Source organism: Canis lupus, chromosome 9 (genome assembly GCF_003254725.2).
Source record: "Canis lupus dingo isolate Sandy chromosome 9, ASM325472v2, whole genome shotgun sequence".
Lineage (NCBI taxonomy): Eukaryota > Metazoa > Chordata > Mammalia > Carnivora > Canidae > Canis > Canis lupus.
The window spans coordinates 44,497,898-44,519,928 of record NC_064251.1 but is presented as its reverse complement, the minus strand read 5'-3'; the positions used below and the strand labels follow the sequence as shown (position 1 = coordinate 44,519,928).

The following is a 22,031-nucleotide window of genomic DNA, read 5'->3' as shown; positions in this document are numbered from 1 at the left end:
CCAAAAAGCTTCTGAAAGGTGTTGATCTTAGCATTGTTGGACTCCTTTGGGAGTGAGTGAGTGCCACTGGGGGCTGCCTCCTGGGCTCTGGTGCCCCTCAGGCAGCTCCCCTCGAGGCAGGGCTCTCTCAGACCAAGCTGCCACAAGCCCGTGTCCACGTAGGGGAGTACCTCCTGACTATGCCACCTTGGACATGTGGGCAGAGCCTGCTTTGGACTGAACCATCTGGCACCGTCCAGCAGCGCCCAGCGTCCGCCTCTGCGGAGCCACCCTGGGAAGATGTGACCAGCAAGTCTCAAATGCTTCCTCCGGACAGCACTGCCCCCCGCCCCACCCGTGCCGGGGCCGGGGCCGGGGCCGGCCTTGGAGGGAACCTGCTCTGCACATGCGGGCGCGGTGCCTGCCCCGGGCGCGCCCAGCGGCCTCCGGCGCCCAGGGCACCCGGAGCTCCAGGCGGGGCCTCGGACGCGGAAAGAGGGCTCCGGATCAGCGCCCGGGCCCACATGGCCCGTCCTGGAGGCGCGCCCGGGCGCTGCCAGGAAGGCCGGGCGTTTATCCCCGGAGCCGCCAGCAGGGAGCTCCCTTTCGGCTCGGCTCGCGCGGCTGCGGGGGGCGGCGCTGCGCTGCGCCGCGCTGCGCTCCAGCCCGGACCGGGCCGGGGCCGCTGGATGCCGCGTCTCCGCTTCTGCTGCCTGCCGGGCGGGCTCCGGCGGCCGGTGAGCGCGGGGCGCCTGGGGCGGCCGCTCGGGGGCGGCGCGGGCCCGGTGGGGCGGCGGGGCGGGCTCGGGCCGGGCGGGCGCGCGGGCGGCGGGGCCCGCCGGCTCCTCCTCCCCCACTGTCCCCTGGAAGCGGCGGCCCGGACTCCCGGCTCCGTCCCCGGCCGCGCCGCGGAGCTGGGCGCGGGGGCATGGGGGCCGGCCGGGAGGGGCGGGGAGGGGAGCTCTGGCCCCTGCTGCCAGCTCGGGGACGCGCGGAGGCAGGGCAGGGTGGCCCTCAGTTTGGGGGGATTGAGGGCTGGGGGGCGCCCAGGTGGCCCCGAGCTGCGGGCTAGAGGCTGCAGCCTCCGGGATAGGGGGGCTTCTCGGAGCCAGGCCCAGGCCCCCCCAGACCGAGCGAGCCGGCGAGCGAGGCTCCGAGCAAAGCAGCGGGGAAGGCGAGCACCTCCACCGAGCCCTTTATCCCTCCCAGCGGCCTTCACCCTTTCACTGCCAGGCCGACAGCGGGCTCCTCTCAAAAGAGCAGCTGCTAGACAGCTGGCAAAACAATGGAGACCCCGCTTCCCCAGACCCTCTTCCCGGGGACGAAGATGGGGGTGAGTGAACGGGGCTTGGAGGATTAGGGAGTGCTGGCTGTCCCCCGAGACTGGCTGCTCACCTCACCTTTCCCTGCAAAGGGGTGGGGTGTGTGTGGGAAGGTCGGACTGGCTGCCCCAGGCCTCTGGGAGAGACTGCCCTGACGCCCCGCCCTGCTAACCTGTCATGCCAGTTGTTTCGCCAATGGGAAGGGGAGGTGGTAAGGTTAGCTGCTCCCCACCCCCGTGTTGGGGAAGGGCGGCAGGGTGCTGCTTGGTACCAAGCATGGTGAGGAGTGGGTCATGTTCCTGGCTGAGATAAGGCCTGCAGGGACATACAACACATTGGGGCTTTGTTGGGGGCAGGGAGGGGGATGGGGATGTCACCCTTTTTCGAGGCACATGTGTCCTGCTGATTAGTTAGAAAGGCTGCCAGCCAGAATGAACTGTGGGGGTGGGGGTGGGGGAAGGCAGTTGGTCTGCTTTTTAAGTGGTACTCCTTTTGCCTGGTCACTTGGCCAATGGGCATGTGTTTGGCAGTGTCCTCCCTGTTTGTGTCTGTGTAGGGAGGCCTGGGACCATGCTTCCTGGGAGGAGCTCTCCTACCTAGAGCCCTCCTGCCCTCAGATGGACCCCCCAAAATTATGGAATCGGATTCCCTCCTTCCTTTACCTGGCCCATGATCCAGGCTGGTTTGTGTGGGCTCATTTGAAGTACCTGGCATGTCTGTTGCTGAGGAGGCCTTGTTAATCCACCCAAGGAGAGTGACCTGCCAGAAGTATGTGTGCAGTGGGTCCATGCTGGAAGGGAGGGAAGGTCAACCAGACAGTTCAGGGCAAGATCACCTTAGTGAGACATTGAATCCAGAGGGTCTGGCTGCCTTTCCATGTGCTTATGAGATCTGGAGCCCTTTTCTTGGGCAGGTTGGTTTCCTGTTGTTATGGCAACGGGCCAGGCCTTGTCTAGCTTTCCCCACCCTTTTGGTTCAGAAGCTACTTTCTATTTGGGGATATTGAAAGTTGCTCTCCTGAGGTCTCTGGCTTCCTGACAGACCTCACTGGCTCTTTGCCAACCGCCTGCCATCTCCTCGGCTTCCCCTCTGTCCTTTTGTGATGAGGACTTTCCAGGAAACATCCTCCTGGTTGCTGGACATGACTAATTATATACAGCCTCGGGTGGAGATGTACTTGTCCATTTGGGGTCGGGGATATTGGGGTTGGGGCCTCAATTCCAGGAAGATGACGAGGGAAGCTATTGTGTTGGAGGGTTCAGGCAGTGAGAAGGGTCGCAGGTGGGGGTGGAGGGGGTGTGTGGGAGGGATGGAATGCTGGTGGTCACTTCCTTTGAAAGCTTTGAACTTTGAACCGTTGATGACCTGGTGCCTGGCAGCTCTGAGTATCTAGTTTGTTTATGCTCTAGGCCTGGCTCAGGTGCCAGGGTGTGTGCCTGAGGGCTTCCTCGGGTGCCCCAGGCTCTCCTTGGAAGCCCTCACATGAATTGTGCCCTTCCTAACTCCTGCCTGGTCCCTCAGCTGCACTCCTGGCAGTCTGGGCAGCCAGTTTGTTGCCTAGAGCCTCCTTCACTGGCCTAGCTTGGGGGTGCTCATCAAGGGGTGCATGTGTCTTCAGAAATTGGGCAGAAGTCTCCAGGGTCCCCCAGAGGCAGGTGCTTGAAAGTGGACTGGGTGGGGCCCAACTGGGGCTAATGTGAAAGGGAGAATCCACCCTACTCGGGTGGAGCAGGGAGTTGCTGGAACTCAGGAAACCTTGATCCACACTTGGTGTGTCACAGGTCTCCAGAGCAGCAGAGCTGTTCTTGTTCCTTCAAACCAGAGGTCTGTCTCCAGCCGGACACTCCTGACCTGAAGTGGATGCCACAGACTGGAACTAGATCATCCATGTGAGCTGGGTCCTGTTGGTGGCTCTGGGCCCCAGGCCTTGTCCCAGGCCACTCCTGAGTGTGGTGGGTAAAGCTGGGGGGCTCTGGCCTGGTGTAGTTTAAAGGCTCAGGGCTCAGTTTAAAGGCCCAGCCCACCCTATGCTGTGATTAACAGGTTCCCCCAGGATGGAGGCTGGGGCTTGATGGAGCTTTGAAGTTCTCCTTTGGGTCTGGCTCCTGGGGTGCCTTAAGATGTACTCATTGTGCCTAACCCCCCCATTACCCTTTGTAGCCTGAATTAAAGAGTGGGGTCTGGAGATAGATTGGGAGGGGCAGGGCAGAGAACTGGAAAGCCTCCACTCCTCCCCCCACCTCGACTTTCCTTGAGATGGGAACTGTGTGGCTTGTAAATTATCCATATTCCCTTGATGGTTCAAAGAGCTTATGGTCAGGCAGCAGTTTAAACTGTGGACTGAGGATTTTACAGGACCCAGGGCCCTTTTTCTCCGCCAGGTACTTTACCCTCACTTACAAGGGATTATTTTTTATTATTCTCTGATATTCAGAGATGTTAGATGATGGGCTCAAGGTCGCACAATGAGTCAGAGGCAGAGCAGGATTAGAACTAGCAATTTATAGTTGAGCAGAATACCTCTCCAGCAAAGGCGAGGGCTTGGGGCCAAATCTGAACTCTCAGGCCCACGGAGGTTTTATAGTTGGAATAGCTGAGGCCTAGAGAGGGGACAGGACTTGCTCAAGGTCACACAGAAGGGGAGGGGCGGGTAGTGTTAGCTGAGTTTAGCGGACAGCGGCTGTGGCAAACCCCGCCTGGGAGCCGCGGAGGTGCACCTGGAAGAGCAGCGGAGACCGGCCGGGGACCGGCCGGGGACCGGGCCGCGCTGTTGGCCCCTCTGCCGCTGTCGTTCCCCCCGGGGCCTCCCGGGGCCTGCGGGATCGCTGCGTTCCTGGGGAGACAGTATTGCGGCGGGAGGTGCCTCGGGGCTGCGGCCGCGCCTGCAAGTGCTCGGGGCCGGTTCCGAGGGAGCGGGAGCCGGCGGGCTGATGTCATGTGAGAAGCGTGCAGTCGGAGGGAGCGGAGGGAGCGCACCTGGAGCCAGATAAGCTCCGTGTGACCTGGCAGTGAGTCACGGGATACTGCGGAGCTCTTAGCAGGACCGGCCAGGGAGAGGCTCGGGGGCGACCAGCGTCACCTTGCGCCACTCCGCCGGCTGGGCCAGGTGCCAGGCGTGCCCCTCCGGGTCGCTCTTGCAGTCCCCGGTGCAGGCTGCACGGGACAAAGGCCCCTGGGCTGTAGGAAACGGCCGCTTAGGGAGGTCAGAGGCCAAGGGAGAGAGGCCGGCTCTCTTGGGAAAGTATTTCCTTTGTATTTATTTATGAGTGAGGTCTGGGAGTGGGGTGGGGGGAGACTGACCCTTTTAAGTATCCACCCACAGCAGGCAAGTCTGGGCGCTTGTCTTGGGAGTCTAATGTTATAGTTTCCATTTCCTGGGGTTTCTGCTTTGCCAGCTGCAGGGTGACCCATTTAAATCTGTCCCCACTTAAAGACACAAGACACTAGTAAGATCTATTTTAACCAAGTCCCCCAAGTCACTGAAACTTTTCCGAGGCATGAGATGGCAAGCCTTGAACTTACCATTGCACACTTGGTTTACAGCCTTAATGCCAAATGGATTGTCAAGTCTTTCTTTTTCTTTCTTTTTAATATTTAAAATCACAAAAGTAGCATATTCTGAGAAAAGCTTTAATCCCCAGGAAGTCTATTAGGTAAAAAGCTAAAGTCTTATTACTCCTGTTTGCCCCAACTCCACGGAGAAAACTACAGATAAAATTTTGTAATGGAGCTTTAAAAGCTTGTTATATATATTTTATATATATTCATATATAGCATGTGATATGGTATATTTATATATTATATATCTATATACTATATGTTTACATATAACATTATGTTACATAGATATAATTTAATATAAATATTGACATTTTTTTCTGTAGAAAATAAAGAGCATATAGAAGAGTAGGAGAAATATTATACATAACCCCACTATCTAAAGCCCCTATGCCTAGATAAACACACACACGCACACACACACACCCCTCCACCAGCTAAATAGTCTCATTGTAAAAAATTAGAACAATATAGATGAAACACAAATCTATTTTGATTCTTCTAAAATCCCTGTCTCTTCCCCAGAGCATACATCTTTCTATACATTATGCAAATATTGTGCATACATAATGTGCATGGCTACATATGTACACATAAACAGTTTTAAAAATATATAATTATAAGAATTATATATTATCTGGCAACTTGATATTTTTTGCTTAACAATATAGTATTGATTCTTTCCAAGTCAGTATATACAAATCTCCATTCTTTTTGATAACTGCCCAGTTCTATAATTTAGCTATTCCCCTGGTGACAGACCTTTATATTGATAGAATTTTGCAATCACAAACAGTGATGCAAAGATTAGCCATGTTTATTGTGTGAACATATCAGTAGAGGTCCTGTATGTGGAACTGCCCAGTCTAAGAATATGTACATTTAAATATTTTCATAGATACCACCGACTTTCCCTCCTTACACTAATTTATACTCTCAGCAACACATATGAGATATCTTGCTTCCTATCTTCTTCTATTTGATTGATGTTATTAATAATGGTGGTTTTTACTAAACTGCTAGGTGAACAACAGTATACCTCTGTTTTCTTCCATATGTCTGTGGCTGAATACCTATTCGTGTTTGTTAGCCATTCATATTTCTGCAGCTATGAATTGCCTGTGCTTAGTCTTGGCAGTAGCTACATGGGGCCTCTGGACTTGAGCCAGTGTGATCTGTCCTGGCCATGTGCTCACAGGATTGCCTTCACTTCTTTGGGCTTTACTTTCCATATACAAAGGTTTTGTCCAGCGTTAAGATTTTATGTTTGTATTTATTTTAGTCACACTTGGGCTGAGGTACACACTGTAAACCTTATTATGCTGTCTCCCATCCCATTTCGATGATAAGAATGTGCCTCTGATTGGCTACCGTTTTTGAGGGCCTACTCTGGGCTAGGTGTCTGGGCTACACCTACTCTGGGCTTATATACCAATTTCATTTAGTCCCCATGCCATATGTGTTAGGTGCTATTATCCCCATTTTACCAATGGGAAAACAGAGGCACAGAGGCATGAAGTGGCTTTCCCAAGATTGCATAGTTATTACCTTGGGTATGGTCCTAAGTTTTCTACCTGACATCTAAAGCCTAAGCTCTTCCATTAGTTTCACTTATCTTAAATTAATTAATTAATTAATTAATTAATTAATTATGTTTGAGAGGAGGGGAGAGGCAGAGGGAGAGAGAGAATATCAAGTAGGCTTCATACTTGGTGTGGACACGAGGCTCTATCTCATGAACCCGAGATCATGACCTGAGCCAAAATCAGGAGTTGGACTCTTAACCAACTGAACCACCCAGACATCAGCGTATCTTGCCCCAAATACTGTAGTACACATATTATTAACTAGACTTGAGTATTTGTTTAGAGTTCTTTTTTCTTTTGAGTGAATATTTCACATAATGAAATACACAAATCTCATGTGCACTATTTGATAACTGTTAACAAATGTAAACACCTGTCACCCCAAATCCCTATCAAGATAATGTAACATGAACATCACTCCAGAAAGTTCCCTCATGCCCTTTTTCAGGCAATTCCTGTCCCTACTCCCATCCCCACCTTCCAGAAGTAATCACTATTCTGGGTTTTTTCCACCATAGGTTAGCTTTGTCTATATACGTCTTCCTTGACTTACCGTGAGTTTGCCTCCTTCCTGATAAACCCATCGTAACTTGAAAATATCGTAGGTCGAAAATACACTTTATACACCTGACCTACCAAACATCATAGGCTAGCCTCGCCAATGGCTCAGAACGTGTTCAGAAAACTAATATGAGCTCAGAAAACTAATATGAGCCTACGGTTGGCAAAATCATCTAGCACAAAGCCTATTTTATGGTCAAATGTTGAATATCTCATGTAATTGATTGCACACTGTTCTGAAAGTGAAAGAATGGTACAGCATGGGTACAGAATGACTGTAAGTATCAGTTGTTTATCCTTGTGAATGTGTGGCTGACTGGGAGCTGCGTCTTGCTGTCACTGCTCAGCATCATGAGAGTCTCCTACTGCATATCACTAGGTCAGGAAAAGATCCAAAGTCAAAATATGAAGTGTGATTTTTACTGAATGCAAATCGCTTTCACATATGCATATCATAAAGTAAAAAAATTATAAGTCTAGGGCAGCCCCGATGGCCCAGTGTTTTAGTGCTCCCTTAACCCCGGGGTGTGGTTCTGGAGACCTGGGATCAAGTCCCATGTCAGGCTTCCTGCATGGAGCCTGCTTCTCCCTCTGCCTGTGTCTCTGCCTCTCTCTCTCTCTCTCTCTGTCATGAATAAATAAATAAAATCTTTTAAAAAAATTATAAGTCTTGGACAGCCCCGGTGGTGCAGCGGTTTAGCGCCACCTGCAGCCACGGGCGTGATCCTGGAGACCCTGGATCGAGTCCCAAGTCGGGCTCCCTGCATGGAGCCTGCTTCTCCCTCTGCCTGTGTCTCTGCCTCTCTCTCTCTCTCTCTGTTTCTATGAATAAATAAATTAAAAAAAAATTATAAGTCGAACCATTGTAAGTCAGGGACCATCTGTACTAGAACTTCATATAAATAATACCATACCAGTATGTACTCTTTTTTTTTTTTTTAAGATTTTATTTATTTATTCATGAGAGAGATACAGAGAGAGATAGAGACATAGGCAGAGGGAAAAGCAGCCTGGAGCCTGACTTGGGACTCAATCCCAGGACTCCAGGATCACAACCTGAGTCAAAGGCAGATGCTCAATTACTGAGCCACCTCAGGTGTCCCCAGCTTGTACTCTTTTTGTCAAATCCTTCTTTTGCTGTCACTTGACATAATGTTTTTGAGATTCATTCCTGTTGTGTCTATCAGTAGTTGCTTCCTTTTTATTGCTGAGTCATAGTCCATTGTATGGATATGTATATCATTTCTCCTATAGATGAACAGATAGATGCATATATGAGTCAAATGGTCCTTGCCGTCAAGATGCTCTCCATCTTTAAGTAATAAGGCAGCTGAGTTGACTAAGTTGATTGTACTTCACTTTGATTTGGGGAGCAGCAGGGTCAAGATGATGTAGGTACATACCCTAATTTATATACATACCTTTCCTCCATGTAAAATTAGGGAAGGCTTCCTGGAATATGGTGAGGGGAGAAAGGCAGAGCAGGAGGTCAGAAAACTGGAAGTTAACCTTTGCTGGGGAGGGTAAGAGATGAAGGAGAGGTGGATAGAAAGTGCAGCCCAAAATGAAGAGTGGGAAGGTGCTGATGTCATTGCTGCTGGAGACTTTGGACCTGAGGACAGAAGATGCTGCAAAGTCCAAGGTCTATAGGAAGGTGACAGCCCAGGTGGCTGGCAGAGTGGGTTCTGAGGAGCAGAGACATCTGTGCTGTGGGTCTGGCCCTGGACAGGGAGGTTGCAGGTGGCTCCAGGCAGGTGGTATGGGAGAGAACCCAAGCCACAGCCAGGCAATTGTAGGGATGATGGTGGGGAAGGGGTGCCTTGTGAGCTGTGTGCATAACTGGCAGGACAGGGATGGTGAGGGGAGGGCTGAAATGGACTCAGCCTCCAAAGGCTCCAGGGTTGGGATGAGAGGGACAGCTTCGGCAGAAAGTTAATAAGTAACCTGTGTCCACAAGAGACTTAGATATTTGGAATTTTTGAACTAGAAGAAACCTAGATCATCTAGTCCAACCTTGAGCAAAGTGACAGGCTCAAGGTCCCCTAGCAATTTATTGGCAGATCCAGGCCTAGATAGCAGACCTGCTAATCTTCCCAGCCACGCTACCCAACTCGTGCTGCTGCTGTAGCAGTGACTGTGTGGTTCCTGCCTGTCGCAGTGAGGGGCAAGCTTTTGCCAAGACAGGGATTTCCACGAACTTACTTCTCAGGGACCTTTCCAGCCCAAAGATTCTAGAATTCTGGGGCCTGTTTTCCGTTGACACTGCTCAGATGGCTAGCCCCCAGCAAGGAGCCAGGATAAGGTAAGGATTGCAGAGTAAGAATTGAAGACCAAAAGAGGTGTCTTGGTAGGATGGTGTGGTAGGCAGTTGGGTTCTTGCAGTTGGGCTGAGGCTGAGGCCAAGAAACTCCTTTGTCCCTTTCTGGTCCCCAAGATAGGTTTTTTTCTTCATTTCCCACACCTTTGGAGCCATCTTCTAAATCAGCCTTTTTTTTTTTTTTTTTTAAGAGAGTGGGAGCATGGGGCAGGATGGGGAGAGGGGGAGGGAGAGAATCTTAAGCAGACTCCATGCCGAGCCTGGAGCCCGGATCCTGATGCAGGGCTCTATCTCACAACCCTGAGATCATGACCTGAGCCAAAATCAAGAGTCAGATGCTTAACTGACTGAGCCACCCAGGTGCCCCTAAATCAACCTTTTAAAATGGTACAGGTAGTGACGGGTGAGGGATAGGGTGGGTGATGACCAACCAAATATCCCACGTCCTAATATGTGGTAGGTCTGTGCCATACCCCATCAATGCTTAGGAGGGGAGAGAGAGAGACTCCCCATGTCAAAATAGAGCCCTGAAGATAGGATGCCTGCTGCCAGGTATTCCCCCCATCCCAAATCAGTCCAGACTCAGCTGGACAAGGCTGCCCCTGGCTTTGCACTTCTTGGGCTCTATATGCCCTGTCTTCCTACTCCCAGGCACTGTGCATGGAGCATTTCGAACCAAAAAGTTCAGAGGGAACTTTGTTTTACTAAGTAGAAATAGATCAGAGGGGGAAAGGGGTGCTTGTTAGGTCCACAGGGAGCTAGTAACTGGGTCAGATTCCCCACCTCTTTGGATATGCTCTACAATTAAAGATTTCTCTAGAATTGTACTGCCCAGTTCAATAGCCAGTAGCTGTTGAATACTTAAAATTCGCCTGGATTAAGTTAGCCTGAATTAAGATGTGCTGTAAGTATAAAATTCACACTGGATTTTGAAGACTTAATATGGAAAAGAGAATGTAAAATAGTCTCAATGTTTTTCATGTAGATTTATCATTAATTTCACCTGTTTCTTTTTACCTTTTTTAGTGTGGCTGCTAGAAAATTCTAAATCACACCTATGACTTGAATTGTATTTCTGTGATGAGCACTGCTCTGGGACGGATACATTGATCTCTCAGGAACCACATGGGTCAGGGTGCTGGGTGGGGAGGAGGCAATAGACAGTGCCACCAGGACCTTTGGGAATTCCTGGCCTTGACGTCTTCCTCGGCATTTGTACAGGGGCTAGGGGTCCATCTCAGTAGGTTGGGGAACCTGGAGGGCCATCCTTTGTTGTGGCGGTGGTGGGACACAGATAGGAAAGGCCTCTCCAGGGCTTTGCAAAAGGTCATTGCTGGAAGTGAGCTTATAGGTCCTGTGTCTCAAACTCAGAGCGGGAGGCCTTCATGGAGAGAGAAAAAATTGCATTTAATTTCTAATTAGGTGGTATGGCCTACTTCCACTCTTTGTTCCCTGCTGGTTAGAACTTGTTTCCTGGCTTGCAACTCCACCCCCACCAGGTCTTTCTCGGTCCTGTCCCCAGTCAGGTGTGCGCAGGGGTAGGAGTAGGCTGGCACTGCAGGCGCACGTGCCCTGTGCCCTGGAGCCAGATTTTCTCTCAGGCTGCCACAACTTTCTTCCCGGGGCTATATTTAGTTGTTGGTCTGGGGGGGTGGGGTGGAGAAGGGATGTGAGTTTCTCAGGATCGGTTCAGTCTGGAACTTCCCCTTCCTTCCCTGCTTCACTCAGGGCGCCAAGGCCCCAGAAAGAAAACAGGATTTGCTGCTGACTTGCTGTGTGACAACTATCATATACTTAATTTTTTTCTTAAGATTTTATTTATTTATTCATGAGAGACACAGAGAGAGAGGCCAAGACACAGGCAGAGGGAGAAGCAGGCTCCATGCAGGGAGCCCAATGCGGCACTCGATCCCAGGACTCTAGGATCACTCCCTGAAGGCAAATGCTCAACTGCTGAGCCACCCAGGCATCCCTATACTTAATTTTCTGAGCCCCATTTTCTCATTTATAAAGGAGAGATAATGATACCTATGTTGCAGGGATGATGTGAGGCTCAAATGAGAGTGTGTGTCAAGTGCCTGGCAAGTGGAACTCGTGAAAAAAGTGTTGGTTCTTCGAGGTCTTCTGTCAGGCAGGAGCTAAGGCTGATTCTGGGGGGCAGCAGGCTGAGCAAAGAGCCAAACTGCATGTGATGACTGCTGCTTTAAGGCGATATTGGCTCTGGGGAGGTGATGGTATGTGAAGTCTCTTTCCTTTTTCCTTTGTGTTTGAATCTTCTTTTTTTAAAAATATTTTATTTATTTATTCATGAGAGAGACACACACACAGAGAGAGGGGCAGAGACACAGGCAGAGGGAGAAGCAGGCTCCATGCAGGGAGCCCGATGTGGGACTCGATCCCAGGACTCCGGGATCACTCCCCGAGCCAAAGGCAGACAGACGCTCAACCACTGAGCCACCCAGGCGTCCCAGCTTTGTGTTTCAATCTGACGTCGGGTACAAGGTTGCTTTGATGGCACCCTCCTGCCAGGAGGGCAGGTCTCCTAGACACCACCGCTAACTAAGCACCTTATCATGGTGAAAGGCCATTACAGACTTTTACAACCTTCTCTAAACCTCAAGCTTCCTTCTTTGTCAAATGGGGTGATCACAGACTTCCCATAGCAGTGTGACGAGGATTAACTTCACAGAGACGGTATTGTATAAAGCAGAGCACCTGGCACATACTGAGCTTGCTCTTGGGAAAGGGGAGCTGTGCTCATTAGTTGGCCTTGTCTGGATGGGAGACCCAGGAAGAGGCTCTGCTCGAATAATCCTTTCTCTGTCTCTTGTTTTTGTTCGCAGCAGCAAGGTGGGGCGCAAGGGCCCTGTACTAAGCACCTGTGATCCCCTGGGGGTGCTGCCCCCTGCCCAAGCAGTACCCCACCATGTTTAACCTCATGAAGAAAGACAAGGACAAAGATGGTGGGCGGAAAGAGAAGAAGGAGAAGAAGGAGAAGAAGGAGCGGATGTCGGCAGCGGAGCTGCGGAGTCTGGAGGAGATGAGCCTGCGGCGCGGCTTCTTCAATCTGAACCGCTCCTCAAAGCGCGAATCCAAGACACGCCTGGAAATCTCCAACCCCATCCCCATCAAGGTGGCCAGCAGCTCCGACCTGCACCTGACTGACATTGACTCCGACAGCAACAGGGGCAGCGTCATCCTGGACTCGGGCCACCTGAGTACCGCCAGCTCCAGCGATGACCTCAAGGGTGAGGAGGGCAGCTTCCGCGGCTCCGTGCTGCAGCGGGCCGCCAAGTTTGGCTCCCTGGCCAAGCAGAACTCCCAGATGATTGTCAAACGCTTCTCTTTCTCCCAGCGGAGCCGGGATGAGAGCGCCTCTGAAACCTCCACCCCTTCTGAGCACTCTGCAGCCCCCTCCCCACAGGTGGAGGTGAGGACTCTGGAGGGACAGCTGGCACAGCATCCTGGTTCAGGCATCCCGAGGCCTGGACCCCGGTCCCGAGGCCCTGAGCTTGTGACTAAGAGGTTCCCTGCTGACCTGCGCTTGCCCCCCGTGGCACACCTGCCACCACCTGCCCTCCGGGAGCTGGAGCTGCAAAGGAGGCCCACTGGTGACTTTGGCTTCTCCCTGCGACGCACCACCATGCTGGATCGGGGCCCCGAGGGCCAGGTCTACCGAAGGGTGGTACACTTTGCTGAGCCAGGCGCGGGCACCAAGGACCTGGCCCTGGGGTTGGTGCCGGGTGATCGTCTGGTGGAGATTAATGGGCACAACGTGGAGAGCAAGTCCAGGGATGAGATCGTGGAGATGATCCGGCAGTCTGGGGACAGCGTGCGGCTCAAGGTGCAACCCATTCCAGAGCTCAGCGAGCTGAGCCGGAGCTGGCTGCGGAGTGGTGAAGGACCCCGCAGGGAGCTGGCCAATGTGAGTATATCCCCCTGGGAGGTGGGGAGGAGCAGAGGTTGGGATTTGTGCTTGGGGGGATGACTGGGGTAGCCAGGAATGGTGAAGTCATGCCATTCCTTGGCCCCAAGGATGGTTTACCTGACCTGTGAGGAGTAGCGACCTTAGTATGGGGTGGTCCTTGGTGACATAAGCTTCAGGGTACAAGGGTTAAGGGTCTGGGCACCATGTTTCCTGAGCTCTAAATTGGGGCATGGAGGCTAAACACGTGCCACTTCAGATGAGAGACAGTCTGGACTACTAGTCCAGCCTGGTATCTGGACTAAAATATAGGATTTCCATGTTTTTTAGCCATTAGACTTAAAAGAAAAAGATGAATTATTTCAAGGCAAGGGTGTCACGGAATATCTGGGATGTGCAACTGTTTTTGCTAGCTCTGGAGTAAGATGACTTCAGGTCTCCTCTTGCACTTGAATGAGGACTTGAATAGGAGGTAAGATTGCAGAGATAAGCAGGAGCCAGATCATGGAGGACCTTGTAAGTCATAATAGGAGTTGAGATTTTGTCCCAGTGAAATGGGACCATTGTAGGGTTTGAAGCAGGGGAGTGACTGGACCTGATTTATAAAGATCACCTGGGCTCTAAGAGTCTTCACTACCTCTCCTGGAAGAAAACACTCTGGAAACATAACAGTTATCAAGCCTGCAGAAATAGTATGATCTGACTATCCCTGAGACCCCAGCTGTTATCCTGCTGTCACAAAACAGCTGTGGAAGGGATGATATAGGAGCAGAAAAGATTTCGATGATGTGTATGAGAGGGTCTCCAGGGGAACAGTGATCTCTAACCCTGGGGTCTTTGGATAGGGTGGCTACAACATATCAGTTTAGAATATTCCACCTGGAGACAGAACATGAAGAACATGTTGGCTTCTGGCCATCCCTGTTTCCCAACTGTGGGTTTTAGGATTGCTCATCTGGTCCCTGCAGTGAGACCACTGCACAGCCTGGCCAGGACCTTTCAGCACTAAGTGACTGGCCAGATGTATCAAAGTCAGAAGTGGGAGGAAATGCTAAGGAAGCAGGCAGAGTCCTGGTGCTGGCTTTCTCCCGGGGAGGGGAAGTAGATGCTCAGATGGCTCAGCCTAGCAGCATGTAGGGCCTGGAGAGCCTGGGAGCGGCAGGGTCAAAGTCTGGCAGGAAGTACCAGAGGTGGGTTCCAGACCTTCCTTTACTTTGGGCCCAGTGGAAGTCAAGCAGTTTTGCTAGTCAGGAAGGGTAGTGAGTCGGAGGGAGCCTATTGTGAAATCCAGGGAAGACCAGGACTCATTTATTCCAGAAACTCTCATAGAACACCTACTGTGTGTCAGTCACCAAACTAGACTGAGCTCAGGGAACCACAGGGTAGAAGGAGCAGTCTTTATCTTAGAATCAAAGCCCATACTATGTTGCCATGTCTGTGTACTCCCAGGCTAACATTTTTAACAGATGGAATTTTGTTCTTAAAGAATGAATCCCCTGGGGGACTGTTGCCAGCTCCCCCGCTGAACCACAGCACAGACCTTTGTGGGGCCCTGGGCCTGACATCCCAGATGCTTTTTCATTTTCTCTATAGTCTAGGAATCATCCTGGCATCTCATATTTCTCAGCCACTCTCCCTTTCCAACGAGCTGCTGCTCCTCCATCCCTGGGGATATGAATGGTTCAGCTTTAGAGGCCCCAGTAGATTCCATATTACAGCGAGAGCTGGTATCCCTGAAATGCTGGCTTGCCCCAGTCCCCCTGGGCCAAGCCCCATGGTGCCCAGAGGACTTCTTCCCCAGGCTGATGCCTGGGGGATCTGGCAGGGGACATATAGCAAGCTCCAACCTCATGAGTTTCCAAGAGCCATCTGAGAGAGCAGTGAGACGCATAGGGCTGAGGAAGCCCCACATCTTTTCTTCTCTGGCAGGTGGCAGGAACTCAGGCCACAGCAGAGAGGAACAGAGGGAGCCCAGCATCCTGACCTCCTGGGACAGACCCGGAGCTGGTGTGGGAGTGCTGCGGCCTCTACTGCAGCTTTCATCCTCTCTATCCTCCTCTTCCTCCCACTCTGGCTTCTCTTCTTGGCAGCAGTTCTAAGCCCAGTTCCATGCCAAGAAGAGTCTTCCCACTTCCTCAAGGCTTCTGGGTGGGGCACCCTGACAACTCTGGCCCCACGAGGACAGCTCCTGGCGGCCACCCTGCCCATCAGGTCATCCATCAACTGTGTCCACACATTGCCTGTCCCCAGGGAGCTCTGAGGGAACTGGCTAGCCATCTGTTCTCTTTCTGCACACAGATGGAGACCAGGCCTCGTGGCTCCTCTCCTTGGCCTGTTGAGAAGGCCCCAGGGAGAGACAGCCCCTCAGGTTTCCTTCTCACATGATGTGTGTCCAGAATGCTTGGCTCACACCTCCACATGTCCTTGTAGCTGCTAGTAAGGTTCCATTGGGAGTAGGGGTGAGCCACAGTAGTAGGACAGACATGGAGCCCAATAGAAGTCACTCAGCAGGCCTGGGAGAAGCAGCTCTTCTTCCACCATCTGTTCTTCCACTCCACTCATTAAACGGATATCTGCTGAGCACAAGCTGTGTGCTAGATCCTGGGATCCAGCAGTGAGTAGCACATAACCCCAGCCCCTAGGAACTCATCGTCTAGCAGAAGAGATGGTCAAGTAGTAGATGATGATAGTGCTGCTTGAGATGCTCCCCAACAGGGGCCGGTACAGGGTCCCAGAGGCACAGCAGAGGGACTTCCAGTACAGTCCTGGGAGTGATCACAGGGAAAGCTGACATCTGGGTGGGATGTGAATGCAGGGGAGGCAGGAGGAAGGGGAGGGCTGTAAGAGACTCATACCAAGACCTAGAGGTTGGAGAGAGAATGACGCATTTGGGGGATAAGGCTGGGGGCACAGTGCGTGAGGAATGAGTACTGAGAGAAGTGGCCGAAGAGGCAAGCAGGGGACAGGTCATGAAGGCCCCGTGTGAACCAGCCTAAGGAATGCGAGCTTCCACCAAAGGTCAGGAAGCAGGGAGTGATAGGAAAAGATTTTAGAAAATCTCTCTGGCTGCTTGTGGAGAATGCTTTTGGCTGTAGCAAGGGCAGCCATGGAGCAAACAGTGAGGGCCCGACCGTTGTCATCCTGGAACAGAGGCCCACACTTGGGTAGAGCAGTGGAGGTGGAGAGAGATTTCAGACTTGAGCAACCAAGGGACTCTGTAGCCTTGGTGACTGACTGGCTGGGGGGATGGAGAAGAGGAGAGCCAAGTAGGATGCCAGGTTTGGAGGAAGACACTAAGTTCTTTCTTGGCTCCTCAGGGAGAGCATTTTGGGGTATTTGGTTTTGGATCAGTTACTCTTACATTGTCTGTCAAAAGACAAAGCATTCCCTGAGTCTAGTGAGATGAAAGGAGGTAGTGGTACAGATGAGGATCTTAAGTCCCAGTTGGATCAGAATCCCTTTCTCCTGCTCCATAAATCCAAGTAGGAAAGTCAAGGGCCAACTGAGAAGGATGAGGCCTGGGAGAGAGGAGAGCCAGGCCCTTCTGTTTGTATCCTCAGTGGGCCCATCGCAGGAAGCAGTAGTGTAGGATGTTTCTAAGCTCAGAAGAGCCCACCTGGCTAAACCCTGGCTAATGTGGCTGTCCTACCATCAAGAGTCAGAGGAACTAGCCTGCATGGGAGCTCTACCCAGAAAGCACTGCTTCCCTGAGCTTTCGAAGTTGTGGTGGGAGGGGCGAGGTAGCAGTGGTTAAAACATTGCACCCACCCCCTTCCAGTGGGGTCTATTTTCTTAGGCTGTCTGCAGCTGTCAGGCACTTACCAGAGATCTGTGATACAGTTTCTTCTCCCTCTGGACCTGGGGTTTGTACTTAAAGCCTATAGGGCTATGAGGTTCCTGAAGAGGTTGTCACCTCTGTGTAAACCACCTTTCGTAGATTTCGGTAGGTAGTAAATGCTTAAGAAGATCAGTACCGGGATCCCTGGGTGGCGCAGCGGTTTGGCGCCTGCCTTTGGCCCAGGGTGCGATCCTGGAGACCCAGGATCGAATCCCACATTGGGCTCCCAGTGCATGGAGCCTGCTTCTCCCTCTGCCTGTGTCTCTGCCTCTCTCTCTCTCTGTGACTATGATAAATAAAAAAAATAACATAAAAAAAAATAAAAAAAATAAAAAAAGATCAGTACCTGGGCAGCCCCGGTGGCGCAGCGGTTTAGCGCCGCCTGCAGCCCAGGGTGTGATCCTGAAGACCCTGGATCGAGTCCCACATCAGGCTCCCTGCATGGAGCCTGCTTCTCCCTCTGCCTGTGTCTCTGTCCCTCTCTCTCTCTCTCTGTGTCTCTCATGAATAAATAAATAAAATCTTAAAAAAACATATTAAAAAAAATAAAGAAGATCAGTACCTTCCCCTCTGCCCAGTCTCTCAAGCCATCCAGGGAAGGTAATTTTGTTTGCTTCCTTAATTAGCCCGTCCTTGTGCTTTCCCATCTTTGCTCCTGGTAAAGTTTTCTTTCCAGTGGGAACTCATGATGCTTTTGTTCAGACTCTTTCCCTGCAGCCCTGTCGTCAGAGACAACCATCTGAAGGAAAAACTGGGGTGCTGGGTGCTCCCCTAGGTCTTTCCAGCATCTCAGGACTGCCGATGGGAGAAAGGAGACTGGCGGGTGGGGATGCCTACATCTGGGAGAAGGGCAGGGGCCCCTATGCCAGGAAGCCCTTGAGTCCTGGACAGAAGCTGTACAAGCCTCACCAACCTTGCCCCAGGCCCCCAAGGCCTTCCAGAACTGGGACCAGCAGGGTACCAAGGAGAGACAGAAGACTGTACTGTTTCAGGTCTGGCAGGCCAGCTGCTAAGCAGTGGGCTTTTCCTGGGGCTTCTGGTGTTGCTGGAGCTGCTGGGTGCTGCCTGGCTCAGTGTTCTAAACCCCCTCTGTTCCTAATGTTACTCCAAATGATGCTTGGAGAGGTTTTTGGTGTTTGTTTGTTTTCATTTTGGGGGGCAGCAAAGCAAAGTTTATTGAGCGGTAATAGTAAAGTGTTGGTAAAAAGCTCCCAAAGAGTGAGGGGACCCGAGAGAGTTATCGTAACTGTTTGTTTGTTTTAAACAGAAAATTCTTATTTCATTTTGTGCCAAAGCTTTAGGCACTTCTGACATCAGAGCCTCACCATGTGAGAGCTCTGGCTTGGGGGCTCAGAGTAGAACCCAAACTGAGTTCTTTTGGTAATGAATGAGGTGCCAGTGGGTAGGTGTCAAGTGTGTGAGAAATGTTGGTTGAAAGGTCTTTGGGAGTTATTGATCCTGGATTAGTGGGGTACATGGGACCAGCAGCATAGAGTGGTGGACTAGGTCATTTCTATTCTACTAGGTCTCCCTTCTCTGCCCTCAGAGGCACATTCTGCCTTCTTCCCCATGAGCTGCTAGACGAACCGCAGCCCCAGAGTGCCCTGGCCACCCAGCCCGTGGGTGGTGGGCATGGTGCCCAGGCCACATTGAACTAACTGGGTGTGGGTACATGTCATGGTCATTGGTTGTTTTTGCAGGCACGGCTCAGAGCCCTGGTGTGGGGGCAGGGCCTGGGTTTGAGGTGGCCTGCGCTGGCCCCTCTGGCCCTGGCCAGAGGCCCCGTGGCCCACCCTGCTGCCCCTGGCCACCCTGTCCTCTGCTCCCTTCTAATCTCTTATTTACATTGAGATGGTTCTGGAAAATACCAGATATGCAAACACCCAGACTGGGGTGGGGGGGTTGAGGAGTGGGGTGAAGGGGGGTGTGTGGTGGGTGGGAACACAAGTATTTTAAAAATGCTGCCGATCTCTGCGTTTCCCAGAAACCACAAGCACGCGGTCTGCCTGCCAGCAGTGCTCCCGCCACCCCACCATGCTGAGCTGCTGGGCTTTCCTCACTGTAGCCTAAGTTGGGGAGCCTGGGTCTGTGGGGGCTGCGGCCCAAGACCCAGTTGGGGAGGGGGCTTGCCTGGCACTTCCATCCTTAGTGCCAGGCAGCGGGTGCGGATGTGCTCCAGGCCTCTGGCATCACCGCAGGCGCCCCCTGGGCCAGATGGGCGCTGAGAGGGAGTGGAGTCTTCTGTCTCCCCACCCCTCCTGCTGTGCAGTTTTGGGGGGGGCTGCAGGGAGCCCAGCCCAGAGCCCTGCGTGGTGTTTGGCAGCAGCTTCTGTTCTGTTAAATACAGGGGATAGTGTCAGCAAAGCTTATTTTTTCAGTTGTTGGCTCTGGGTTGGTTGGGAAACTATTTCCTCAGACCCGAGTCACCACTCCGCTGCTTTAATCTCCCGCCATAGGTTTCTCTGAATGAGGGCATGACATTCTTCCCTGGTGGGGCTCGACCCAGCGGCTTCACCCGGACTCGGGTCAGGAAGAATGTAGGGTGTTTGTCCAGGATCCTGTGTGGCGCCCCCAGGACGGTGTCCGGCACCTGCATGCTCCCTAAGTGGTGTTTAATTGATCTGATAAATATTCTGTTGCACAGGAATGCCTTGGGGGCCAGGCCTGAGAGGTCCTAGCCAGGATGAGGATTGTGGCTGGCATTCACTCTACGTTAGGCACTGTTCCACCTGTTTTCATTTAATTTGCCCAACAACCCTCTGAAACAGGCAGTATAGTCTTTATTTCACAGGTGAGGATACCGGATTACAGAGAGGTTAAGGATAAGTATGTGGCCGAAGGTTTCAAGGCTATGAAGTAACTTATCAGGAGTTGAATTTAGGGCATCAGCTCCTTGCACTTCACTTGTGTGCTATATAGGGTAGGGGAACACGGTGTCTGGATATTCTCATAAATCCACTGGCCAGCCCAGGCCTACATCCTTCTGACTCCTGCTGCCCCTGTAGGCCTCTCCTCCAGAAAGGGAGGAGAAGCAAGGAGTAAGTGGCCATTCTTGCTCTTGCTCTGTGGATAGTGAGCTGTAGAAGGGTGTGACTGCTGCTCTGTCTTTCCAGAGGATTAATTGGCCAGAGGAAGCGAGCCCAGGTGGCAGCAGGTGTTAGCTGAGAGAGGTACTGGGAAGCGTGGCTGGGGAAAGCCTTAGGAAGAGAAGTAGCATCTGTCTTGGTGGTGTTTGAGTGTGATTTCTAGCAGGTGATATAGAGGCACACTTTGCCCCTTACACATCTGCTAGACCCTGGAGGGGTCTGACATGCTAGTACTGACCTCTGCAGTACTTGAGGTTGCAAGATCCTCAGAGTGTCACCTCTGACTAAGAACAGGTCTCCTTCTGTCACATGGGGACTGCATCCTGTTGTTTCCTCATGTGCACTGTGGGGGGAAAGGTGAGGTGCATGGCCTGGCAGAGGGCCTAGCAGGTAGTAGGTAGCAACGAAGAACTCGTGCTGGCTTCTCCCATGGAGTCCCTGCTGTTCCTTATGTCTGTAATGCCTTTCCTTGCCCATCCTCATGCCCTCATACACATTGGCCCTGGTTTGAATGTCACTTCCTCAGGGAAGCCTTCCCTGACCTTCTGAGTTGTCACATCCTTTTCTTTGATAACTTTCATCAAGCTTGTTATTAATTCATTATCTTATTTCTCTGGTGCTTCTGGAGCACTTCATGATATTTGTTGAAGGAAAGAAGATGGTTCCCTGGTCAGGAACTGATTTCCTATTCTTTCTACATGGTTTTCCTCATGTACCTCAGTTTTGGTTTCTAGAACCCTCCCCACCCTGACTTGCCTTGGTGACTTGTCTGCAGGACATATCCTAGCTTTACTCCCTGTTTCTTATGTGCCTGGGCACTCAGCATGTCCCACAGGAATGGAGGAGAGGTAGACTCTAGGCATCTAGGAGCAGGTCACAGGATGGCCTGCCTCCCGGCCCTGTACTGATGTCTTTGGGTGAGAAGCTTGGGCTCAGGTAAGAAGCAGATTTGGAGTTATGTGGGGTCACACAGCGTCCAACCCAGGGGTCCTTGGAGAAATGTGCTTGTCATACTGGCTGCAGTCTCTGAGGGGGTAGGATGTAGCTCAGCAGGGCTCAAGACTTCCTCTTTCCTTCTGCTGCTTTCCTGCTCTGCCTGCGTGCTGGAATGTCAGCAGGCTGGGAATTTTCACAGCAAGGATTTTTCCCAGTCAGGGCAACAGATTCCAGCTGGAGCCTGGGGACAGCTCCCCCATGGGCAGGGGCTGCCAGAGAGGGCCAGGGAACATGCTAGGGCATCCCAACTGCTCTATGCTCGGAGCCTCAGCGGGTGGTGCAGGGAGGCCTTCGGCACCAGAAACTCCTCTGGTGAGGAGAGAACATAGCTGGCCATATCCCACAAGCCTCACTTCCTCCACCCGGTGAGTGAGTCAGGAAGGGGAGCTGCCTCAGATTCCATCCTCAGGTGGGGCTGTGGCTGCCAGATCCAGGTTCTCTGGCCTGTGGGGGCCACCCAGCCTTGGCAGGAGGTGGCACTGCTGAGTCTGTCCCCCTTACCCACCCCTTCTCAGTGGGCCCCCGTAATGTCTCCAGGGCCTGGTTCCCTCTCTTTAGTGACCCTTCTGGCCTCTGTGCCTTTTGCCCCTTGACCTCAGTATTGCTGGCCCCTCCCTTCCACTCCCACTTCTGCAAGGAGCTGACTCACTTCCTCTTTCCCTCCCCAGTTTCTCTCACTGCCAGGCCCTATGGTGTGCAGGGTACCCATAGGGAGGGGAGATTTCTTGCAGAGGGTACTTCCAAGGCTCTTTCTCCTGGCAGTTAAGACTGAGGCTGGCCCTGGCCCTGGGCAGAGGAGGGCTGGGAGGTGAGGGTGGGGAGCATGGCTCTGGGCCATAGGAAGGCCCAATGTGAACAGCCCA

General features: G+C 52.2%; 1 protein-coding gene across 24 annotated transcripts in view; it reads left to right on the top strand.

Moving 5' to 3' along the window:
- The first annotated feature begins 568 nt into the window (after positions 1-568).
- MYO18A (myosin XVIIIA) overlaps positions 569-22,031 on the top strand; it is a 98,792-nt gene continuing 77,329 nt past the window's right edge. For 12 of the 24 annotated variants that reach the window (XM_049114829.1, XM_049114827.1, XM_049114826.1 and 9 more), the window contains exons 1-2: positions 570-716; positions 12,167-13,248. In XM_049114829.1, the coding sequence (XP_048970786.1) occupies positions 12,250-13,248 (999 nt within the window). In that variant the 5' untranslated portion in view covers positions 570-716; positions 12,167-12,249. Of the gene's footprint in view, positions 717-12,166; positions 13,249-22,031 lie in introns of all 24 variants that reach the window. The other 12 variants (XM_049114811.1, XM_049114816.1, XM_049114815.1 and 9 more) reach the window with 5 other exon arrangements.